Consider the following 25190-nt stretch of genomic DNA (forward strand, 5'->3'; position numbering starts at 1 on the left):
TGTGATAACCCCTTTATGCTCTGCCTTTCCACCGCACACTTAAGTTGTCACGTCTGTCCAAATTCGTCCCCTCCCTGAGGAAGAGAATTTTCTCCGTTTGTGTACTTCCAGCAGCATTTGTCCCCACTAGCAATCACCACTATCCATATTCCATGTTGTCTTAAAATAGATGTATTTAATAAAAAATATCGAGAGGTTCAACAAAAACAAAATTAAGCAGGATCGGGGCCTGATTTCTCAGAGCTGCGGAGCACTTCCTCTTAACGTCAGTTGGAATTATGGGCACTCAGTACCTCTGAAAATCAGACAGAGTGTAAATGTGACTCTCCTCATACTATGCAACACATAGCTAACGAGGCCAAAATGGTCTGTCTGCCTAATGTAGCTAGATATCTGTACCCCTGTTCCATGCTTAGGAATGTGGTATCCAAGTAACTCATTCTGTTCTGGTCAGCATAAGCATCTTAATGCTCTTTTACACCTAGACCAGCACTCAGCGGAGAGATGTTACAGGCTCTGTTGCATGCCTCTTCGAGTGACATCTCGGGGTCAGTGTTGGTTGTCAGCTCTCATAATTCGTCCTTAAGCCCTTTCCTCAGGCAGCTCAAGTGACTTTAGTTTTATAGGACTTTTTTCTCAAGTGCATATGGAATATTATATCATTATTACTATTTTATTACTTGTATTACAGTATTACTCAGACTCCAGTTAGGATCAGAGCCCCATTTTGCAGGATGCCAAGTAAACGGGTTTTTTTTCAGACATCAATATCTCTCATACACACTCTTCCAATGTTATCTCTGTGTTATCATACATTTCATTAAATTATTTTTTCCTTGATAGACAGTCTCTTCATTTTTGCCCATCAGTTGTCTGGGTGGTTAGCGAGCATTTCAAGGCTTCTAGACCCATTTCAAAGGATTGTATTGCCCTTATTTTAAGTTAACTGTTCATGTTACCATTTCAAATAGACAAGCATCGCTCTAATGTGGTTTCAGCAAACATCCTCTCCTTTAGTCAACTGTAGTAGCAATTTACTTATGTTCTCTGCTTTTTTCCTTTCTGATTGCTATAGTTTGTATGCAGATGCTAATGAGTTTTTCTCAGTTTGCTAAAAAAAAAAAAAAAAATTGTGCAGATTATAACATTGACTAAAACCCTACAGAACATAGGTTCTGTTTCTTGTCACAGAGCCCACCTGAATGCCTATTCTGCCTCTCCAGTGGGGCAGTCATTCTTTCCCTCCTTCTTACAAAGGGTAATTAAATGGAAAAAGAGAAAAAAATGCTAAATCCGTGCCCTAATCTGATAGTTTCCTGTAACAGAAAGGAAGTTTTTTCTATTGCATTTTCACAGACTAATGTCTTTCACTAGTTCAGATCTTTGCAATTCTCCTCTTTGGAAAGATGACATCTGGACATCTTAAAAAGTTTTATTTGTTATGATCACATTCCTCAGGTGTGATGTTTCCTATATGCTTGGGACCCTTTCACCAACATTCTTCTGCCTCTCTCACACTCTCACTCACCCTCTCTCATATGAACACATTTCTGACATTATCTGCCCCAGTAAGGAAGATTAGAACTAGAATATTTTCTTCCCTAGTGGACACAGATGGTTTCTGATTTTTTCATGTTCCTGTGATGGCCTCTATTACCTTACAAGATTCTTACCTCTGCTTCCCACAGTCTGCACTCTCAGATTTTCTCTGGAATATGCTAAGTGTGGCAAATTGCCGGTACTATTCTGCTGGTTCTCGCGCTTTCTCTTCTCTGGGATAGGTTCAGGATGCTATTGCTTGCCTTTGAACCGGTTCTTAATTACTCCACTGGTGTCCTTGGAGGAGGGGAGTGGAGAGGGAGGGACCTGGGCCCGCCGTCTACTCCAGGTCCCAACCCAGGGGCCCTGAGGGTTGTGGTGAACCACTTGAACTAGCGGTTCCTTCCCCTGGGTTACTTCCCTCTCCTACCCTTCAGCTTGTGAAGGGCTTCTTGCCTCCCTTCTACACAAGCTGGTGCCCTTACCTAGGGTTTCTCTGGACTTCACAATCCACCGCAGCATCCTCCAAACTTTCTATTTCTCCTTATCAAACTCTTCTCTTCTGCAACCTGCACTCTGCTCCAATCAACCTTCCTCCTTCAACTCCCACACTGTCTGACTGAAGCAGGGTTTTTATCACATGACTGAAGTCAGGTGCTCTAATTGAGAGTCAGGTGCTCTAAATGGCTACAGGTGTTCTAGTTAATCTAAAGCAAACCTTCCTCCCTTGGCAGGGAATAAGGCCCCCTGCTAACACTCTCATGCTGCCCTCTGGCCATGCTGTATCACATAAGATATGAGTCTTCAGTCTTGCTTCCTGACCCAAAATCAACAAACAGGTCACTACACTTCACCCTACCCTTCCACTAAACTAATCCAAGAAGGCTTGATCCAGACTCCTTTGAAGTCAATAGGAGGCTTTCCATTGACTTTAGAGGGATTTGGATAGCTAGAACAAGTTATAATATTTCTTTTAGGAAACAGTAAAATACTACACTCAGAAATACAGCCATCACTGTCACTCTTTCTGTGTCAAAATAGAGCGTATTATGAAGGAGGAAAGAATTCTCACTGAGAAAGCATCAGTGAAGTAGAGTAAACACTTTTTAGCTGTACATGTTATTTTGATACGTATTTGCAAGGTAGAAAACATCTTTGTTTTGATATGAAAGGGAAAAAATAATAGACTAAAACTACTTGCACAAATCCTTGTGCCTTTTTACGGGTAGACCATCTTCAGCTGGTTGTCATAATCCATCTTATTGGTGGCATTGTGAGCTAGTATGTGTCAGTTTTTATAGCCTCAGATTTGTTTACCAATCTGATATCTGCAATGAGAGCCCAACAGTAGCCACTTGTGCTTTTAATATTAAAAACCATTGAGGCAACTTTTAAACCAAAACAATCAACAACCACAGTCAGCAAACATTCTCTTTTACTTCCACCAAGAAAGCATTCCTGCCATATTGATTGACTGTGTTTTACTAGATAAGAAGCTGAATCATATAGTGACTTCTAATGTTACTGTACTCTGAAAATAGCTCAATTTACTAGTAAAACCTCAGTGTCAAACAGAGTTTGTTTGCTTTTTTCAATTGGGACCATAAAACCCTGTTCCTCTTCAATATAGAATTAGACTACCTGTCGGGTCTGCTAACAAAGACTGCAGGTAAGAATTATTTGAGTGCATTTGGCCAGGATGCCTCTATTTTGAAAAATCAGAGCAGCAATTCATTTCTTTCTAATAACTGAAATTGTTTCTTTCTCACGAGCAAGATGGGATACCACTTATAACAAAAAAAAAAAAAAAAAAAGGAAAAAAAAAGAGCCCTACTTTATCCAGCATAAATCCTTTCATTTTCCTATCAAAGCTCCTTTTCCAAAAAAACCCAGCTGTACTGTACATGAGCTGTGCAGGAGAGCATCTTACATATTATGGGGATGACTGTGATTTCAAAATTGTCATTTTAACAAAAATCCCAAGCCTGTTCCTTAGTTGTCATCCATTACTAGTTTCAACTACTTTGCCAGATTTCCCCATTCACAGTATGAGAGCCGTTAAAAGAGACTACAGAGAATTTATTGTTTTGCTTAGTGAATACAGTTTTCTTCACTAGGATCCCCTCTTTTCCTCCCCCACTTAAAGTAAGACCCTCTTTTGCTGCTTAAGCAAATAGAACTAGGGAACAAAAACAGAGTGTATTCCTTGTTAATTTGGGACAACTGGGCCCTACACCAAGGCAGTGTTTCTGAAACTGTGTAGCTCAAACAAATCTAGAGAGTGGAAAAATGAAATTTTTCATGTTGAGTCTTTCTTCTAGTTTTGCTTTTACTAATTTGGGACCTTATTGGTCTCAGTACTGTCCAAACACATGGTGACAGTTCCTGCCCTGGAGAGTGCACAATCTGAATAGACAAGACAGAAATGAGTGGGGAAAGGGAAGTAGTGGTTTTCCCATTTTACAGATAATATCGGGAACTGAAGCGCAGAGAGATTAAGTGACTTGCCCGAGGGCCAACAGGAAGTTGATGGCAGACTGAGGAATTAAATCAAGTCCAGTTCAGTGCCTTATCCACGAGACAGTCCTTCGTGACTTTCTCCCATCTTTCCTGTATTTAAACATCAGACGTTAGAGAATGGCCAGATTTTTGTAAACCTTAGAAGAGAATATGAAAATGCCTGAACTTGGGACAGGCTAGCAACTTATTTGTTTTGTGCCTCACAAGCACAATCATCCATTCACTCAGTAGGGAACTTGCAGGGGTTAGACATATCTCCATGCTGCTTTTTCGCCTTCTCTGCCTTTTGTCTTTCTCCTTTCTCAAGCTCGTCTTGTTTTGAATAGGAAGAACAATCACTTTTTTTTTATTTTTCTTTTTTTGCATTTTGCAGACACATATGCATGGACATCAAGAATATTCCTCCTCACCAGTATTCCAGATGCAGAGGACTTCAGCCAGACAGCCCTCAGCACCACCTGCTCATCTTCCACACAGCAGCCTTCAGGGACAGGGGCTCTGCTACACCACCAGTTCCAATGAGGACCTCCAAACTGGTCATTCCTCGGCATCTCTCATAAAAGCAATTAGAGAGGAGCTTCTGCGACTCTCACAGAAACAGACAACAGTGCAGAACTTTCACAGCTGATTTGTCATGCTCTTGCAAATCTGCCAGATATCTGCTTCCTATGGAAGCAAGAATCAAAGGAAATCAGCAACGTTTTTCTTCTGTCATCAGAGTGAACTTCCACAGCACCAGATATTACACATCAGAAAAGACCAGCAACAAAAGGAGAGAGAGAGAGATTTGTATGGAAGCAGGGATAGAGAGGCCAAAGTGGTAATGTCAGAGCTGGCTATTGGGCTTAATGTGTTAACATTTACTGTGCCCCCCTTTGGTTTGATCTAATGAACAAAATAAAACTTCCAGTCAAAAGCTAACCCTAAAAAAACACATGCGCGCACACAACCCTCCAACCAATCATAGTAGACGGTGAGATGCCTGGCTTAAAGAAAAAGGCAAAGCTTTCCTGTTACCAGCAAGATGGACTGAATTAACGTTTGATGAACAATTACAAGAATTCTAACCTCTCCAGTGTTTTTAGTGAAGTGGCTCGTATTACTGCTTTGCAGGATTACAAATGATAAAAGGTCGGAGACACTGAAGGTGTGATCCAGCATAGGAAATCATCTTAATGACAATAGCAGTCAGACTTCGTAGAAAAAAGAAAAAAAAAAAAGGATTTCTGAGCTACTTGTCTCAAACCAGAACAATAGTTGTTATAGCTCTGTTTTTTCAAATGGAGCTACTCTCTGCACTCCTCCCCGTTTTTCTTCTGGTGCTGAAGCTTCAAGTGTCCCTTCATTTTCATGTTTGCAAAGTAAAACCATGGCCTTTTTAAACCCAAGAATATATATGGAAATTCATTCAGAGTGGGAAAGCAAAATGTCCAAAAAGAAAAGGCTGGATATTTATTTTGTTAAAAATACATTGAAATCTAGATGAGAATGCTTAGTCATAATTGAATTTTTGAGCATAAGTATGTATGTTTTGTCTTCTAAACATAAATACTATCATACTGTATGCTTTCACAAGACCAGGGGTAAAATATACTAACCTGTAGTTTGTGGTGTGGCCAGAAAGCAAGCCAGCCTGGGTGATGCTGGATCACCAGCTCTAGTTATAAATTACCATAAACCACAGTGTACGTTGGGATCTCAGTCACATCTAGTGAAACTGAATCTCACAAAAGATAAAACTTGGGGCAAAGACATGGAGAATATTAACATAAGCTTAGATTTGTTGTTTGAGATAGTTATTTTATTTTTATCTGTTCCTACTGTCCCCCGGGATGAAGGGGCAAGGTAATGGTGGTACATGTCTTGGAGTATCTGTCATTATTTTTCCAGAGTTTAATTTACAATTAGCTATGAGTTTACTAATATTTGGCCATTGCACAATTGTAAGCTGCATAATACAAGTGAAAATTCTAACTAAGTTTTGATTTGTTGGAATATTTTTATTTTTAACTTGCATTGAATTAAAACTAAAATGGTGGCATAGAAAAAAGTGTAAGTTAATATTGGTCAGTGTGTAACTAACTTAGCAGTCTCACACTGAGACAGTGATGTTCTTGACTACTTGATACTAGGAGTTGGGATTTTCAAACACAGAACCCAATGGTATTAATGAATTGTCTGAACTATAGACCACGAAAGGATCATCAAGCAGGTGGCTTTGGGGTATGTCTGAGTCTGCCTCATATAGATACTGTACTTGGCTGATTGTTGAATCAGCATTGATGTAGTATGCACAGATAGCATTGTTATAGTAGGGTAACTCTGAGGCTATGCACTCGTATTACAAGACAGAGTTCAACTACTAGAGTGGGAATTGATTCACAATATGGTGGAAGTGAAAGTAAAAGAAAAGAAACTCTGCATCCTACTTCCTGACACCTGTATGTTAATTTCTCTTATTGTCACAATCACCAAAATTTGGCAGCTGCGGACTGAGCAACTGGTTGCTCATTAGCATTGAAAAAGAATTCATATTGCCCCAGATATCAGGAAGAAGGTTACACCTTTATTGACCCAAGTTCATCAATAGGGCATATGAGATACAGTGAGACACTTAACATACCAGGACAGTCTAAGTGAAATTCTAAGGTTTATAATCAATCCCCCAGCCAGTGCTCGAAGCCTTCATGAGCCCAGATTGAGATACTGAGTTTAATCCTGATGCTGGTTGTGACCAGCAGAGCCATCAGGTCACTGAATTTTTATATTTTTTTAAATATTTTAATATGATATTCTTCAAGATTTACCTTTTGACTTAGTAAAAAGAACAGGAGTACTTGTGGCACCTTAGAGACTAACAAATGATGCTCAAGTAAATCTGTTAGTCTCTAAGGTGCCACAAGTACTCTTGTTCTTTTTGCTGATACAGACTAACATGGCTGCTACTCTGAAACCTTTTGACTTAGTGTGTAACATGTCATCCTTGGTACAAACATAATGGATGAAACATTGGTTTTGTACAAAGGTTTGTAAAAGCAAACCCTGTGGATGCTTTAAAGAGAGACTTTCACACTGAAGCAAATTTGAAAAATGAGCATTAGCAGGGTGAGAAATGTACTTGGGTCAGTATTTGTATGTTTTGATATTACTGAAGACGGTTTATCGGGTGTTTCATTAAAAATTTCCTCCCTCACAGCCCAGATTCTCCTTCTAGAACCTGAAGTGAAGTCTGATTACTGTGCTTCTGATATCACTCCACTTATGGTATCATTAATACATTGTGCTAGTGTTATGAGTTCACTCTAGGAGAACATGGGCTGTTGGGTGTAAAATCTTTATTAAATGCAAATACTGTAACCAGCCAACATAGATAAAAATTATGGAAGAATAGCTCTGCAATGGATGGGAGGGTAGGTGATTTATGCCATACCCTCACTGCAGCATGTGGAGAGAATGCTAGGGTGTATCATCACTTTTAGGGGTGGGGAAATAAGCACTTTTTCTTCCCGCTTTAAACACTCTGAACAACTTGAGTAAGGTGAAGGATTTAAGTTAGTCTGATAAGTTTTCTCTAGTATGAAAGTCCCTCTTTAAGACCTGAAGCGTTCATAGAGAAGTACAATCCATGTAAACTCATTTAACCGTTTTGTGCCCGAGTACCGCTCTCAGACCTGCCTGAGACCTTATTTGCTATTCACCATCTGTGTATGGTCCTCTGTCTCTCAATGCCATTTAAAACCCTTCATGTAAGATGCACAGTGCTTCAATCAAGAGAATGGCTGTAACACAGAGGGGTTGTGTGCAGATTTTCTGCAACTGCTGACTTGTTGAAGATTTAGGTGGTTCATGTGCTGCAAGAAAAGAGCACTGTCTGAAACATATAGGCCAAGATGTGTATTGCCTCTTTCGAATCCAGGCAAATGATCCAGTACTAATTTACCAGCAAATTTTAATGTGTTTAGTCACCTTTAAAAAGGAAACCAAACCATGTTAGTTTTTTTCTGAAAAGGAAAACAGAGAGAGTTTCAAGATGAGGGAAATTGGTTACTTAGACCAGCTAGGTGTTTGGTTTGGTCAGTTGTCCTTTTTATTGTACTGTTGTGTTACAGCTTTATGGAAGAACAAAGAATTCATTAAAAAGTATACGTTAATGAAGCTCATCAATCCCATTGATCACTTGGCTAGTATGTACATGCACAAGAAGCAGTGTTACCAATGCTTATATTTTAATTCCATGATTATACCATTCCACTTTGTAGAAACCTACAAACTTTCATGACCGTTCACAATTTTCTATGAATTATTATTTGTATAGTTAGTGTTCAATGTGGAATATACAGGTGAAAGAAAGAAGCTTACAGAATGAAAGCTAGGTATTTTTTATCATAGTCAATGTGCTGACCTCTAGCCTATTTGATATTTAGTTGTTGGAACTAATTGAAATATTTTAAACCTATGCTTTATGTAATTGATCACATGCAAGATGTCATGTGTGTCCCATGCTTCCCTGTGATAAAACATAATTCACAAGGAGATTATACTAATAGTCCAGTGATTAGTTTCAAAGATAGTTTCGCTTAGGAAACACTGCATAGCTTCTGTGACCATGTGATTCAGAAAAGGGAACGTTCGTGGACAGATAGGCTTAATAGCAGGAAGTGTTTAAAATCTGAACTTCAGATCAGAGGAGATATTTTAAAGACCAATCCTCTTGCTCCAGAGTCAGGGCAGTTTGCAGCAAGTCTTCATATCCAGCGTTTGGAGGGTGGCAGCTTCACCCAGGGTGCTCATTTTTTACTTCTACATTCGGACCGAGACTTTTTTGAAAATAAGCCCCAGAAGTTGTGCTCCTATGTCCACATTTATTTAGGTGTCTAAGTACGGACAGAAGAACATAACTTTAGGCTCCCATTTTTGAACGTCTTGTCACCCCTGTGTCTTGGGCATCTTTTGCCTCTTTCTAATACTTTTTATACTAAAAGTAAAGCGAAAAAGGAGATTATGTATGTCACTATCACCAGCCTCTTGATATTCACATGTTCCAGTATGGCTAGAGATTAAAGCTTGAGGGAGGAAGGAGAAACCTAAATTTAAAAAGGAAAATTCTCAAAGCAGTTCTATTGTTTGGAAGCATGGAGACGATTTGGTTGCTGTCTCCTGTGCCTGGTCTCCCCTGTCCATGCAGAACATTCTTTGAAGTGCAGTTTGTCAGAAAAATGACTAAAAATTCATGCTCAGCAAATCTCGTCCTCTTGTACATTCAGTCAGATCTTGCTTCAGTGTCAGAAGTAAGGGTGTGTTTTATTTTTGTGTTACTTTTTTCTCCTTGTAACACTGTAGAACCAATACAGCTCTGCTAGAGTGAAGTGGATTCTGCTGCTGCTCACATGTCAATAGAATAATTGAGTATAGCTATGCTACAAACAGAAAAGGTTTTCAATCAATGTATTTAATCTGCTTCTCCAAGAGGCAGTATCTAGGTCAACGGAAGAATTCCATCTACACCAGGAGTTAGAGTGACCTAACTACATTGCATAGGGCACAAAATTTTCCACAGCCCAGAGTGACATAGCTAGATTGATCTAATTTTTGAGTGTAGATCAGGCTTGAATTCCAGTAGTTGATCCATTTTCTATCCCCCTTACACCAGTACAACTCCTCTGAAAACCATCGTATTGCAGAGATGTGAATGAGGGTTGAATTTGGCCCACAGATCTTTTGTTGTTGCTGTTGATAATGTGCTAGCCAGACAACATCCATTCTGACTTTCAGATCCCAGGGTGAGTTTACAGGTATATGGAATTGACTGAGGAACAGAAAACATGGAACCTGACAATGCCTCTTTAAAGAGTCACTCCCCAGAACAGACAGAAAAGTGACTTTAGGGCACTTACTCTAGAACAGCATGCTAACGGTCTCTGCCTATGTAGCTTGCAGGACTGCAGTATTTAGTTTTGGTTTTGTGAGTTGGTTACTGATGCCTTATTTCACATTTAAAACAATTATTTTTCTTGGAATGGCTAAGCCTATTTAGTTTTCAGTTGTTCTTGTTCCATAACTGGAGGTTAATGTTCACACTACTCCTCCCTTTTGCCTTGATCATTATGTTTGAATTGATGAAGTGAGGTTTTCTTCAGCTTATGTATGCTAAACCTTTATGAAAAATTTAATGTGGGTTTTTTGGTTTCATGTTATTTTAGTCTTGTGGCTGTTGTTGATAGTTACATAGCAAAGTTTCAGTGAAATGAGAATCAAGAGAGGATGGAAAAGAGACTGAGGACTGAGTTGTCAGGTTTCCTGTGGAGCTCTATTTGTGGCACTCCTGTGTCATGTTCCACTGGCCATTTCCTTACGGTTTTTCTCTGTCAGGCCATTTATTTTTGAGTGTCCTGTGTCGTGTATAATTTGAGAGCAATAGCTAGTTTTACCATAGAATGGGACCTTGTTTTTCCTTCTACTGGTATACAAAACAAAGTATCATTATATACAGCAATACATTAACCTTGTTCTGGATTTAAAAGACAGACCTAGATGAAGTGTGGTTCTGTAGTTAAAAGGAAGCATTGAAATAGTAATAAAGCGGGAAATTATTGAGCATTAAAAACAGGAAAACAGCAGATGGAGTTGTGAATTAAGCCACCGTCTATAGCAGTTTAAAAGATGCAGCTTTGTTGTCAAACATTAAAACAATTAAAAGGTTATCAGCTATGGATGATTCCGGCACTTACAATAGTGGAATAGCAAACAAACTTATGGGTTGATTGGTAGAGGAGGCATTAAACTGTGTGACCCTGATTAAAGTGATACCAGATAACTTGGTAACAAATATTTATAGAGGACATTTTATCAAAAGTTCCCAAAGTGTGTGACATTCATAAAACCATTTACATTTACTTGTTGCAACATTTCCACTTCTGCAGTCAAAGCAACACATTGCAACAATTCAGGATACAAAGTGAAGAATCTCCTATTGAGTGCAAACTACAGGGAGGTTTCACCTAATTGGAATTTAGCCAGGATGCTGGTGCCAACCATTTTGCTCTGGTGAAAAGTGTAGTAGGATTTTTAGTGACCACAAGTGTTCAAGGATATTTGTCCCTTCAGAAAGAGAGCATCTCCAGCAACACAGTGCCCCCTAATGCTACTCAAAGATATTGGTTCAGAATAGACGGGGAGAGGAGAACATCACTTCCTGAAATCACCATTACTACTTCCTGTTGCATTCTGAAGTGGGATTTCAGAAGCATTCAGCACTGAAGCCAGTGGGAGTTTTTAATATTGACTTCAGTGGGAATGGAGTTTAGGCTAATGTGCAGAGGACATTAGAAAATCCCACTTTTATTTGCCCATGAACATCTCTCATCTTTAGCATTGTCCAGGCTCAGACCTGCTTAGCTTTTGAGATATGACAGAATGGCAGCCTGAGTGGTAAGGCTAACTTGAAATATTATAGTTACTAGAGCATTGGAGAATCAACTGAATATTAAAACTTACCCTTAAGTCTTTATTCCTATACACTTAATATAATGAGTGTTTTCATTATGCTACCCTGTCAGAGAAGATGAATCTCTGCTGATTGGCTCTGTTAGTTGTTACCGTATGCATGAACTTCGGTAAGGAGTTAAGTGAGAAAAGGGGGAAAGTGAGGTGATACAGTGAAGAATATAGTAGGTATATTAGGGCTGATGTATAGTAACTGCCATTAGTCAGCATTTTCAGCTGATTGCAGAACAACTAGAACTGAATGAATATGACAAATGGTTCCAAACTAATCATCATGGGATTTGTAATTTAACTCCTTTGGCTCAAACTGGGGGCCGTCCCAGTGCTATAAGTACTCTTGTATCTTCCCTATGGCCCTCATCCAACAGAAGATTTCAGTGGGCTTTGGGTCAGGCCTTGTGGGTGCTGAAGTGTCTCATAGCAGCAAATGAGAGTTATGTAGTGAACAGCATTTGAGTCTCTGCCATTGGGTTCTTGATTTTGAATTAGAGCCTTGGTGATGGTGGGAATAGGGCACCACTGCAAGTTCCGACACCGTACAATGAAACTGCAGCCCTCTGCAACAAAATTTTCAAATGCAAGTCTCTTCAGTCAGGCACCTAAATAAGTGGTCTGGTTTTCAGAGTTGAAGATCCCTGAAAAGTCACTTCTGTTTAGGTGCCTAAATGTGGATTTAGGTGTAAATGTTATAAACCACTGTAGGAAAATTTTGGCTCTTTTGCTTAGAAGGAAGGCATGGGAGTAGGACCACCCTGTCTGTGCTGGTGATTCTTCACTACATGACCTAGTGATGCCCCAGTCCGCTTACTGTGAACACTGACTAATAACTAAGTGCCCGATTTGCCATTGCTCTGTGCCTCGTGTAGTCATTTATACCAGTGCAAGTGGGTTTATGATGCTACTAGATCAGAGTGGTTGAGTTTTACACTTGCTTTTCACTGGCACAAAGCAATAGAGAATCAGGCCCTAAACTCTGAGTGATGGCTCACTTTTACAAGGTAAATAAGTACATTATAATCCCTGATTATCAGGAAGATACTGGGGCAAAAATGTAGCCGAGTTCCTATTCCGTCAGTTCTAGAAAGGCTTCAGAAGAGGGAGGCACTACTGATTTGAGAGACACGTAAGTCTTATTTCATACTAAAAGCTTAGTTCTTACCATTCAATCTACTATGAATTCCCAGCTGTAGAGAAAAGCCCCGGAAGGCTCAGATGCCAGCGTTTTGTGTGTCCGCCAGCAATAAAATAACAACACTTAGAATTTATAAAGTGCTTTATATCTGCAGAGAGTTTACAAACATTAACAAAGGAAAATGAAATTTACTGGCATTGGTATTGATTTGAGCTAAGGCACTCTGTGCATGCTGATGAAGAGAATATTTTCCTAACATCCTGGGAACTGTTAGGTACAATATATTACGTTAGTGACACCTCATGAGTCAGGGGTCCTCAATTGATGTCTTTGTGTGGACCACAACTTGACAGAATGCCTCATGCATACCTCCTTTCCCATTCACCAGCATGTGGACCCCTCCACTTCCCATTCATAACTGCCTGACATCCCTGTGTAACGTGGAAGTGTAATATTAAGAAAGTATTTGGCTGAATATTTAGCTGTTACTAATTTGATCTAATAGCTAAAGACTAGGAAAGGCCAGCACCATGTGACCAACCAACTCTCCATACAATACCAATGGTCCATGGACCAAAGGTTGAGAATCAAATAATGTAGTGTGCAATGTGGTTTATTTTAGACAGGAAATTGGAAGTGCCGCTGACACAGAAGTATTTTATAGTAAAAAGCCAGTGGAGGGCAAAGAACTGTCATGTAAAGTGCACTCAACAGAGAAGAAAGATTAGTTTATGGCAAGATAAACTAGGGAGTAATTAAAATGGCATGTTTTCCTCTAGGAAGCCAGGAGGGGAGGTTCACAGGACTTTTGGATTGTCACAACAAATACTAAATGAACCTATGGGGTGGAGTACTGGATAAAAGAGTATAGAGCTTTGAAGATTCAAAAAACACTACAGGATATGGAGACGACTAAAGGGTTTGGAGGGTGAGGTGGTCATGGAGCATAGAAGCAGAAGGAAAGAGTTATTATGGGGACACAAGATTTGAAGGTAGGAAAAGGCACGTCTGTCTCTAAAATACATATCACCAATACTTCGGCATTAGAGTTTTTATGTGGTTAAAGTGCTGTGCAAATCTTATGTAGTGAATATGAAAGTGTTAAAGGGAAACCAAGATGAGACGAGAGAGAGAGAAACAAGAGTGGTGACCAGAATCAGAGGAAAAAGAGAAAGTCGTTGAGTGTTTATATAATCTATCCACTGTTTCCAAAGGGTTAACTTCAAAATGCCCAGGCTGACTGCTTAAATAGTTCTATTCTGTTTTTGAAAAGAACCATATTGCAGTAGCATGTGAAAAGCCCATGTACTCTCTAGCAACCAGATTTAAATTATGTTGGAAGTGTCCCTGGTTTCTGTGGTTCTCTGGTGTGGCAAACTCAAGCTTCTATGGCACCTTTGGTAAGTATAAAAATGGAGGCTTCTGACTAACTAATACAATGCGTAGTGTGTGGTGTTGATTTACTTTACACTGGCCTTAAATTTTTAACGTACTGCAGATATTTGTATGGGAAAAACCTAATTGTATAGCTGATGTTGGCAGAGGGGGAAATTAGAGGTTTCCACAGTTGAGTAAGGGCCAGTTGAAGCTTTCAGAATGTGAGACAGCGTAGGGGACACTGAGTTTTGGCACTCTGGAAGCATTTTAGCTTTGGTAACATGTGGATGCATCTCTCCTTTCCCTCCCTCTTTGAGTCACCATATGTCTATGCTATAAATGCTGTAGCACTGTCAACTCTGGGGCTTAGATTGGCTTAACTACATCTCTCAGAGGAATTGAATTTTTCACACCACTGTGTGATGTACCTAGGATGACCTAAGTTTTAGGTGTCAACCAAACCTCAGAGATGACTTTATGTTCTGAGGCAGATGTTGAATTTTTTTTTTTCATACCAGCAACATTTAGCAGTTCCTGCCCCAATATTTGCCATTGCATCCAACACAAATGAGTTAGCTGGATGTTTCTTTTACAATGATCAGCAGTGAAATGCTGATACTTAATTGCGAACAATTAAACCGAGCTCCTTAGGATTCAGAGTTGACATCCCACTTAGATGAAGGGGCAGTTACGGCTATTGTTTCAAGCTGTTTGCAGACTCAGGAAGACAGTACTGCATTATTTACACTCAGTCACATTTGGAAGGCTATTGTCATGACATTAGGGCTGGAAACGTATTCTTTTTAAAGTGAACATTTAGATATCTGTTCACATGTGCAGCAAGGAATGAATTCTATGGCAGGTGCTGAAACCTCTGAATCACAAAATATGAGGTCTTGAGCATATAATTCTGAGCATAATTGTTGTGGCTTCCCATGAATGCCTGCTACTGTCCTTGGTTATAATGGGAGTAATTAAATATACTTCTTTAATGAACTCTATTAACTTCAATGGCTTAAAAAAAGACAGCTCTTAAAGTCCCAGTACAGACCATCTTTTCTTATGAAGTTAACCTCTGTCTTCACTCAACATTAGGTGCATGTAGGAAGCTCTGGTGTTTTGCCAGCTTTCATCCCTCTGGCGATCTTGTAAAGTGCAATTGATTAATGTGTAGCCTATTCAGTAAAACCCCAAAGAACTGCCCCTTGATAGAAACAGTGAATAGTGTGAGTAATTATGAGAACAGTGGTATCGAGAAAGATGAAGAGTCACATATGAAATGCTAATCAGATTAGCCTTGAGTTAAGGAATAAGGAAAAACCCTAGTCAGATATAGTTGAATGTATTGTATTTCAGAGCAAGTTAATGTATTTACACTAGAATCGTGTTGCAACTAATGCTCATTTATTTCAATGGCACCTGTTGGTATTAGAAAAGCTGATCAGCTGCAAGCCTCCTGCTGCTCTATTCATCTTATTAGGCTGCATAGAACTCTCATTCTGTTGAAGCTAATGGTAACTTTACTGGATATTCCTTCCCTCTTAATAGGTACTACATCTAATGCCTGGAATTGGGAATCTTTGTTACTCTCGTCAAAAGCAAATATAAGTCTTCTGTTTTGACCAACAACGATAAGATTCGCACTGGGGTTATTCAATGATACTTATTTGTCTTACCATCCAAATTCAACCCTTTTTGCCTTTTCTCTGTTCTGATGGACAGGACTGAATTACATGGGTTAGAGACGGGAAGAGCACTTAGTCCATCTTCCTGCCGGTGCAAAGTGGTTCTGTGCAGTACACACTCTGGTGCTTTGACTAGTCAAGATCTAAATGATTTGAGCATTGCAGCTTCCATCAGCACCTGTGAGAGGTTATTTCACAGTTTAATAGATCACATGGTCAGTCCATCTTCATTTCAGCATGCTTTGTCTTAGGCCTGGGCTACGCTAGCGGGGGGATTCAAACTAAGATATGCAACTTCAGCTACGCTACGCGTGTAGCTGAAGTCAAAGTATCTTACTTCGACTTACCTGGCCATCCTCATGGCGACGAGTTGGCTGCCACGGCTCCCCCGTTGACTCCGCTTAGTCCTCCTGCCAAGGTGGAGTACGAACATCGATTCGCGGATCGATTTATCGCGTCCAGACGATGCGATAAATTGATCCCTGATACATCGAACGCTACCCGCCGATCTGGCAAGTAGTATAGACGTACCCTTAAACATGTGGGTACCTAAAACATCTTAAAGAATCTGATAACACCCGTACAGTATGTACTAGCTTAAGAGTTGTGAGGTTTATCGCAGATGAAAATGAAGCTTGCACAAAAGTTAGTCGGGCTTGATGTGCTGTACTGTAAAAGATTGGTTGGCTTTGCTGATTTGTAATGCCAAAACTAAAAGTTGGGACAAGTGGGATATATTGGTATAGCTCCATTGAGGTCAGTAAAACTATGCAGATTTACACCAGCTGAGGTTCTGGTCAGATGTATTTATTATTAGCAGCGTGACTGTAGCCGACTAAATGCTTCATGGTTTTGCATAAAGAACACAGTTGTAAAAGGTGCTGCACTACTGAATCATCTTTGGCTTACAAATGAAAACTGGACATCTTATTTGTTGTGTATCTTCATATTGAAAAACCTTCTGTTGTGATTTCATCAGTCAGAAAGAAGCTATTTAGCAGCTCCACAACATAAATCCTACAGTGATGTGTTTTTCATCTCCCAAATACGCTAACAAATGTAGCTGCATATCACAAGTAAACGTTTGGTTGTACTTGGGTACTGTGAACTGTTGTGCACCAGCTATGAGGTACCCTGCTCTGTATATGATAGCCCATTAGTTATTTTTCTGTTTATCTTTATAAAGGCCATTTCCAGAGTCTTTTGGATACAACCTTTTATTTTGCACTTTCTGCAATTGCTGTCTGATTCTTGAAATCCTGTACTGGAAGACCAGTTGGCTCTGTGTGTGTGTGTGTGGATTTTACATTGTGCTTGTCTCTCATAACACATGTCATCATTGCAAAAATGTAATACATGCCTCGCTGACCATCTCTGTTTTTAGAAGAGTTTTAATTACATCATAACTTACTGTGTACAAGTGGGACTGTTAAATTGTTTGCACTGGTAGCCTGGGAGCTTTTTGGATACTGCCACTTCTTCTAAGGACCCCAGAGCATATTGATGATGGTAGTGTTATACTCCTGACATTCACAAACAGGACTACATTTTCCTTAAGGGCCTGATGCAAAGCCTGCTGTAGTCAATGGAGTGATTCCACCTGAAAGGCTATGGATCCAGCCCCAAATAGGTATTTAAAATCATATGCTGTACTGTGTAGTTGTCTCTTGGTAATGTCAAATGCAAGGGGTTTATGCAGCTTGCAAAAAAGGCCCTTGTACTACATAAGAAATTTACACAGGAGTGGGGATCTGGGATACATCCATTTTACAACAAAAATTCTAAATAATTAATTTAGTAAATATAATTCAGACCGGCCTCTTGCTGAGAATGGGAGGCTGTTGCCCCAAGACACTGGTGTGTAAAGTATGTTTTGTGGTGGAATTGCACTGTATCAAGAGCCATGATTTTTTTCTGAATTTAGCCGAGGTAATGGAAAAAATACAGAAATCATGGCTAATCCCACTTCCAGCAGCCACTGATCTATTTCTGATCTGGAGAACAATCTCCTAAAACTGGTGAAGAATAGGAAGGGTTCTGCAGCAGGTGGAGACTAGGCAATATGTGGTGTTTTTGACAACATACATCATGTTGCAGTCAAACCAATATACAACTTTCCACTATTAAAATAATAGATCAGGACAAAACCATTGTATATATAGCTATAAGATTTGTGATTCATCTGTAATTTACAGTGTTTAACTGTCACTCACTGTTCTTTCAATCAATGACGACAAAAGACAAATCCTTTGTTTCTGTAAGTTTGTAAATATACAAGTTTATATATATTTTTTGTGAAAAGGAGTAGTTGGCAGGTCCAACACCAATATTTGTCTGGTAAATGTTGCTTTTGTTTAATTTTTGCATGTTAAAATGGTGAGGTTTTCTTGATGAGCGATGTTTTGTGATTGTTTCCTGCTGGTATTTCTGTGCATGTTTAAAAAAAAATTCACAATAAAACCACAAAAGAATAAAGTTCTTCCTTTTTAATGCTTCATTTCCTGATTTTAAAATTTCACCTCAGCGTTGCTCTCCACAGAGGAGTTCCCTTGTATTAAATGGTGTCTTGTTAGGGTATATACCCTACCCAGCTCTCTGCACATCCAAGAAGTGCCTCACAGGTCCCACTGCCTCCCCACTTTTCACTGCAGTGTGGAGCTACATGTACCTACATGCCACTACCACAGGTGTAGACAGAGTCTGAAAGGTAGGTTTTTAAATTGACTTGAGCCTTGTCTAGACAGGAAAGTTGCACAGTTGGAACCTAAAGTATGAATTTAAGCTGATTTAGTTAAAAGGGTCCAAACCCATGTATGGACACTCTTACTTTGGTTTAACGGTGGCTTTTTTGGGTTTAGTTTAAGTTGATCGTGAACAGGTTTATTAAAACAAAATGAGGCTCTCTTAAACCAAAGTGAGTCCAGATGGGTTCACAGCGGTGTAAATATATAATTAAAAAACTGGTTTAAATTAAGCTGGTGCAATTTTGAACTGATTCAAGAGAATCCATACACAAAAGTTGCACTAGCTGAACTGAATCAGTTCTAAATTAAGCCAGCACAATTTTAGTGTATAGACAAACCTTGAGTGTCCACACAGAAATCTGCACTAGTTTAAATAAGTCAGTTTTAATGCACTTTTAGTTTAACCAGTGCAACTTTCGTGTGAAGGCAACTCTATAAAAGCCAGTGGAGTTACATCAATTCATACCAGCTGAGGATTTGGTCCAGGTTACACACTCTTAAATATGGAGCTGCTAATGGGGCATCTTTTATAAATAAAATTAGCTTCACTAACCTGTTGTCTGCTTGACAGTCAAAAGCTATGTACTGAACTGTCCTCTGTAAGCATTATGTGGGCCAATGATAGGTGATTTGCAGGTGGCAAGCTCACAGCAGAGTACAGGTATCCAGGAAAGAGGGGGCATTCTGCATGATAGGACTAATTGTAAATTACTACAAGGGACTGGAATCCACTCCAGGACTTGGCTGGCTCGAGCAGATCAGCTATAAAACTTCCCAGGGAAGGCACTGCCATGCCTCACTTGGATCTGGACCCATTTTTGGTATAAGATGCCCGACTATCCTTTTCTTTCTTCAGTAAAGCAGTTACATTGCTTCTTAACCCATTTGCTCCTTCCTGGATGACTGTGGTGGACGCTGGTGCTTGCTGGCTTGCCAACTCTCATGCTTGCATATACTTGGGTTCGTCGGGACTGAGTTTCATGATCTTAGCCACACAGAGCAGGATGAGAGTCAGAAACCAGAGGCTCCAGCCAACAGCAGCTGCAATCCAGCCGTACTCGTCTACCCCAAGCTGGCAGCAATTGGCGACATCTGAGCAGAATTGCACATCTGATGGCAGAGAAAGCAAAACGAGATTTTACACATAACAGGCTTCTCTTTGCCAGAGGGAAGGTGAGAGAATGACTTTTGCATGTACCTGATCCTGGCCTCTACATTCTGCTCTCTAACTCCTCGTGCCCCAGTTTTACACGCTCTGGCCAACTGCCTTCATTTAGCTGAACACATAGAGTGATGGGGCACAGTATTAACTCTCCCATTCAAGAGCTGCTGCTCTCCAAATGGGGGATCCTTTGAAAACACCTAGTTCAGCATCTGTCTGCTGATTGATTCCAGGGATGGGTTAAGGTAAAAGTAGCTGGTTCCAAGAAAAAAAGCAAGGGTGGGGGAGGCAAATTTCATTCAAGGGGGGTCATTCTGAAGCAGGGGAAAATCCGGTGAAGGTGCATGGCTCACAGGAACATTTGGGACCTGGGAAAGAGGACAAGACCGGAACCACTGCAGCAGCTAGCAGCTTGAAGGAGGCTCTTGGATTAGTTAAACTCAGCGCATTAGGCAGTTTGGGGAGGGATTGGCAACAGGGGATGAGGGGAGGGGACAATGGGCTCTTTAAGAAGGGGTTTCGCACCCTACAGAGGTGGCTGGTCTGGCTAGGAGGGAAGGGGCTCAAAACACTGGTGCCTGATAAAACGAAGGTCTGGTTTGTGTGGAAAGGGATGTGGAACCAAAGGCTGTGCAAACTGAGTTAGTCCAGGCCCATGAACGTTGTGAACCTGGGTTGAATGGTCCCAGGAAGCACTAGGCCTCAAAAGCCACCCATATCAGGTGAACTTAGGATTCCAGTAAAATGTTTCACCGAACTTTACCCATAACCTGAGCTTTTGGTTAAGTGTATCATAGCACACAAATCCCACCCCATATCTGCCTTTCTATGCCTTTTTGTGTAATCTCACCACTAGGCTTAGGAGCTGTAGTAATGAATCAAAGAAGTCTTACCAGAGCATGGCCATTGGCTCCCATTGTCCCCATGGTCTGTCAAGGAGACTCTGGAGCTCATTTCAGCTTCTGCAAGGAAAAAACACAGGAGAAAAGGTACCGTAGACAGGAAAAGCAAAGACAGGAAATGAAGAAATGTCTTGGCCCGACTGGAGTCTGCTGACCACAGGCAATCTGATGATGATCATCTTCTGCAAGAAGAACTGGGGTAGAGAGATTTTTCCTGTGGCACAGGTAAAATGTCAGACCATGGTGTTTTCTGCCAGGGTAGGTGCTGTCTCTCACAGTGCACGTTGTTCATCTGATCTAAAGCTATTGCTAGTGTGGGAGGAGATTGCCCCTTGTCCGGCTTTTGTACATTGCCAGTGCTGCAACAGTCTTCTACTGTTAAGGCCCACAGTTCCCAAATGTGTGTTCTAGAATACTGCCTCCTCTGGCTTCCCTTCCCCTCAGACCACCATTGTCAGCACTAGCTTAGAAAGAGGTGTCTCTTGTAACGAAAGGCATGATCATGGCTCTGTTGTGCCGAGGCACTCTACAAACATAGGAAAAGTCAGTCCTTTTCCCCAGAAGTTTACAGTTTAAATAGACAAGACAGCCAAATAGTGAGACGGAAGGAGATACTATCTTGTTTGTACAACTGGGGGAACTGATGCACAAGGAGATTAAAGCTGGGATTTCTAAAGGGGCCTAGGAGTTGTCTTCCTTCCTTAGGCCCCTTTGAAAATCCCCACCTGAATGAATTGTCCGATGTCACACAGGAAGGCTGACAGAGCTAAGAACTGAACCAGGTCTCCTACGTCCCAGTCTAGTGTCTTAACCACAAGACCATCCTTCCTCTTTTGGTTTTGTTTTTCAGAAATGTTGGTCCTTATTTTTAGAAACATAGATCCACAAAACTTGAGGTTACAGGAAACACTAAAGACATTTTCCCGCTCAGAATAACATTCTTGTGTCCCACCTTTGACTTTAGGTCAGTTGGCCTCAGGGAGCTGCGAATCCTGTTCTTTCCCGCCGCACAACAATATTGAGAGCAGCTTAGAAAAGGGCAGGAGCAGTCCGCACTTCCAGTTCTTTTTTCTGCTTCTGCTACAACTTGCTGCCTGACTTTGGACAACTCACTTCATCAGTCTGTGTTTAGCTTTTCCATCCATAAAACAGGGTTAATAACTACCTCAGAGGAGTGTCATGAAGCTTGTAAAATAATGCGCAATCTTTGGAAAAAGGCACCACAGAAGTACAAAGCAGCCTTGTGGTTATAATCTCTACTTTTACAGTCTAGCTGAAAAAGAAATACTGTGAAAGCAAACTAAGAGTACATCTACGCTGCAATAAAAAGCCCATGGCACCGAGTCTTAGAGTCTGGGTCAGCTAATTTGGGCTTGTGAGTCTTGGGCTGCGGGGCTAAAAATAGCAGTCTGAATGTTCAGGCTCAGGGTGGGGTCCGGCCTCTGAGACCCTCCCTCCTCGTGGGCTTTCAGGGCAGTGTAGACATACCCTAAGTAGCCCGTCTTTAAAAATCTGCTGAAAAAGTTACAGAAATTCTAACACCTAAATGGATGCAATATCTTGAGAGGAAAATACCTGCCCTGTTTTAAGCAGCCACTCCTCTCAAGGCAGCAGTGAGAATTGGTTGTCTGGAATAATTAGCAGTTAAAGATTGAACCAAATTATACTGAAAAATGCTGGATACTTTAAAGTGGTCATTTAACCCAGCAGGTTGAGTATGGAAGCCACATGTCTCTTCTGTAGCTGCCTCCAGTACTTAACATCCTACAGAGAAAACTACAGCTGAATCAGCAGACTCCGTCTGTGGCATTGTTAAAGTAGGTACCTGGCAACATCAAATCTGTTCCAAAAGATACTATGGCACCTTACAGACTAACAAATTTATTTATATCGGGGTAGGCAACCTATGGCATGTGTGCTGAAGGCGGCATGCAAGCTAATTTTTCAGTGGCACTCACACTTCTCGGCTCCTGGCCACCGGTCTGGGGGGCTCTGCATTTTAATTTAATTTTAAATGGAGCTTCTTAAACATTTTGAAACAGTATTTACTTTACATACAACAATAGTTTAGTTATATATTATAGACTTATAGAAAGAGACCTTCTAAAAAGGTTAAAATGTATTACTGGCACGTGAAACCTTAAATTAGAGTGAATAAATGAAGACTCAGCACAGCATTTCTGAAAGGTTGCCGACCCCTGATTTATATAAATTTATTTATATAACAAAGTTAGTCTCTAAGGTGCCACAAGTACTCCTGTTCTTTTTGCAGATACAGACTAACACAGCTGCTACTCTGAAACCTGTCAAAAGATACTGTAAGTGCTCCTCTCAAGTAATCCTTTTGTAGCAACTATCACTAATTTTAACCAGCACCGGTTCTTTACACTTCTTAGATAAGGGACAGAGGCTTGTTACTTGCATAAATTAAGAACAAAAATCTTTGTTTAGTCCATCAGTCATTTGCCTGCTGAGGTGCAAGACACTTGAATACCTAGGTGACGATTGCAGTATAAGAACCCAAATAGAACAGAATTACCTGCTAAGTAAGAACTCCGAAGAATGGTGGAGAGGAAGATGAGGGTGATGGTAGTACAAGGCACGATGGTAAAGTGCTTCATGCTGGAATCCTGACCGAATAGCTGTGCTAATCAATGTGCAGTCAATGACAGCTCTTTGAAGGTGATTTTGCAGGTCCTCGATAAGATTCAAGCCTAATGTTCGGGGAAAGGGTGGAGCAAAGGAAATTCCTGTTGCAAGTACACCTTGAACTTTTCTGTACAGTGAAAGAGAAGGGCTTTAACCAAAACAAAAATCTGCATGTTGGCAGCCTTCAGGGTAAGTTGATTACAAACAGTGCAGCTGGTAAAGGTTCCCTGAAGGTCAGGCCCCAGTTCGTTACAGGATCACTGTAGTAAGATATTGGAAAGACCTATTGGAATCAATCCTTCTTGCAAAGGCCCCTGATATGCTTATATATGTCTTTTGATATAAAAATAGTATTAAAGCTAATGTTAAAACGATTTAATACACAAGTTAAGGAAAGAAAATACACATAGTATATAATCTGCAATATCCCAATTTAAGGTTAATAAATTTAACAATATAGTTAAAATATTAGCATCCAAATATCTGGGTACATCACTCATAAAAAGTTATATTAAGAATTGGTTGTGGAAAGAAAATATAGCAATGAGTTGTAGAAAGAAAATATAGCAATGAGTGTAGATTGTTCTTCAGTAATTGAGAATTTAGGCTAGGTTGTCCCTCAGTAAATACAATCCATCAGAGAAGTATTTCAGTTACTTTCCTGTCTTCTTTTCTCAATGGCACTCCAGCTCCTGGTATTGCCGATGGCCGGTGATGTGTTCTAAATAAATGTCCCTTAACCACTTAATGGCATCCAACCCCATGAGTTGCCGCATCAGCCGAGCGTAGCACTGACCGTTTCCTCATTCGCGCAACGCTCACTCGTTACTGGGATCCCATGCGCCCAGTGCTCCGATGATCAGCGTGTGTGTTTGAACCTCATAACCCTTAGCTCTCAAGGCGTTGACTAGAGAGGTGTATTTCTCCACCTTTCGAGCTCAAGTGTTGCAGAAGGCTGGGGTCCTATTTTCAAAAGGAACTGTGATGTTCACCATGACGATCTTCTTCTGTTCCTCGTTAGCGATGACAATGTCCTGTTGCTGTTGATTGTCCATTCCAGGGATAGCATAGTTCACGGGTGGCGGGACAGCTTTGACTAGGTGATCTTGGATAGCATTGTGGCTCAGCTGCAGACTCTGGAATGGGGCTTGCAGCTACATAAGACATGATTTTTTTATCTTAGCAAGATAGCTTAAGAACTGAAAAAGAAGATGATCAGTGAGGGAACCTGTCTTACATTTTGGATCTAATACCCAAAGATTTCTGTATGCTTGTCACCTTCCCCACACTACATAGCAGTTGTGCCTTAACTCTTATGCCTAGAAGTACCACCTCCGGAAGAGAGAGTCATTCAGACTTTAGGTTCACACAATCTTTGGCAGCTTCAGTGCAGAGGGCAGTTGGTGTGTGTCAGCTGAGATTAGTACTTGTCCATTAAGAAAAGAGCTGAGACCAGTCCTTTTATGTAGGCCATTCACAGCTGTTAGATGATAATGACTGGCTGTCACTAGCGATCTGGATTCTACCCGTGAATTAGAACTGGTTACCTAAGGTACAGCTATGAGAGACGCTGTATGCTATTACAGCTCCCATGAGCCATTATCTCTGCCTATTCCTGTCTTCTACCCACCATGATGTCCTTATGAAAAAAAAGTCAGAAGTTAAATCAGACAGGAAACCACCTGGATTCCAGCAGCACACAAATCACTGGCATTTTTTGCCATAATTACAAATAATTTCAGGTGCACGAGTAAAATAAAACCTATGCTGGGCCTGTGCAGTCAGCACAGAGATCTGTTGTGACTATTTGTTCACTAAGCTTGTGCTGCATGGAAACAGCTGTTGGAACAGTAAATTTAATAGGATAGGCAATTTTATGCTGCTAAAATCAAAAGGTGCCAAGTTGAATAAGTCTTTGATTTATTCTTATAGACAGGTGCAGCACAGACAATGGCAGGGAAAGCGTCCTTGGCCTTG

General features: G+C 40.5%; 2 protein-coding genes across 3 annotated transcripts in view; one reads left to right on the forward strand and one right to left on the reverse strand.

Annotated features, from left to right (window-relative positions):
* KIAA1549 (KIAA1549 ortholog) overlaps positions 1–5579 on the forward strand; it is a 213815-nt gene extending 208236 nt beyond the window's left edge. Inside the window, exon 20 of one of the 2 annotated variants that reach the window (XM_032781967.2) lies at positions 4433–4783. In XM_032781967.2, the coding sequence (XP_032637858.1) occupies positions 4433–4687 (255 nt within the window). In that variant the 3' untranslated portion in view covers positions 4688–4783. Of the gene's footprint in view, positions 1–4432 lie in introns of both variants that reach the window. The other variant, XM_075068954.1, reaches the window with a different exon arrangement.
* A 10634-nt stretch (positions 5580–16213) lies between these two features.
* On the reverse strand, positions 16214–23335 carry TMEM213 (transmembrane protein 213). The gene is made up of 3 exons (XM_032781968.2): positions 23104–23335; positions 20556–20624; positions 16214–19610 (listed from the first exon to the last, which is right to left on the reverse strand). The coding sequence occupies exons 1-3, from the start codon at positions 23183–23185 to the stop codon at positions 19441–19443; spliced, it is 321 nt and encodes a 106-aa protein (XP_032637859.1). The 5' UTR covers positions 23186–23335; the 3' UTR covers positions 16214–19440.
* Between the last annotated feature and the right edge of the window lie 1855 nt (positions 23336–25190).

Source organism: Chelonoidis abingdonii, chromosome 1, assembly GCF_003597395.2.
Source record: "Chelonoidis abingdonii isolate Lonesome George chromosome 1, CheloAbing_2.0, whole genome shotgun sequence".
Classification (NCBI taxonomy): domain Eukaryota; kingdom Metazoa; phylum Chordata; order Testudines; family Testudinidae; genus Chelonoidis; species Chelonoidis abingdonii.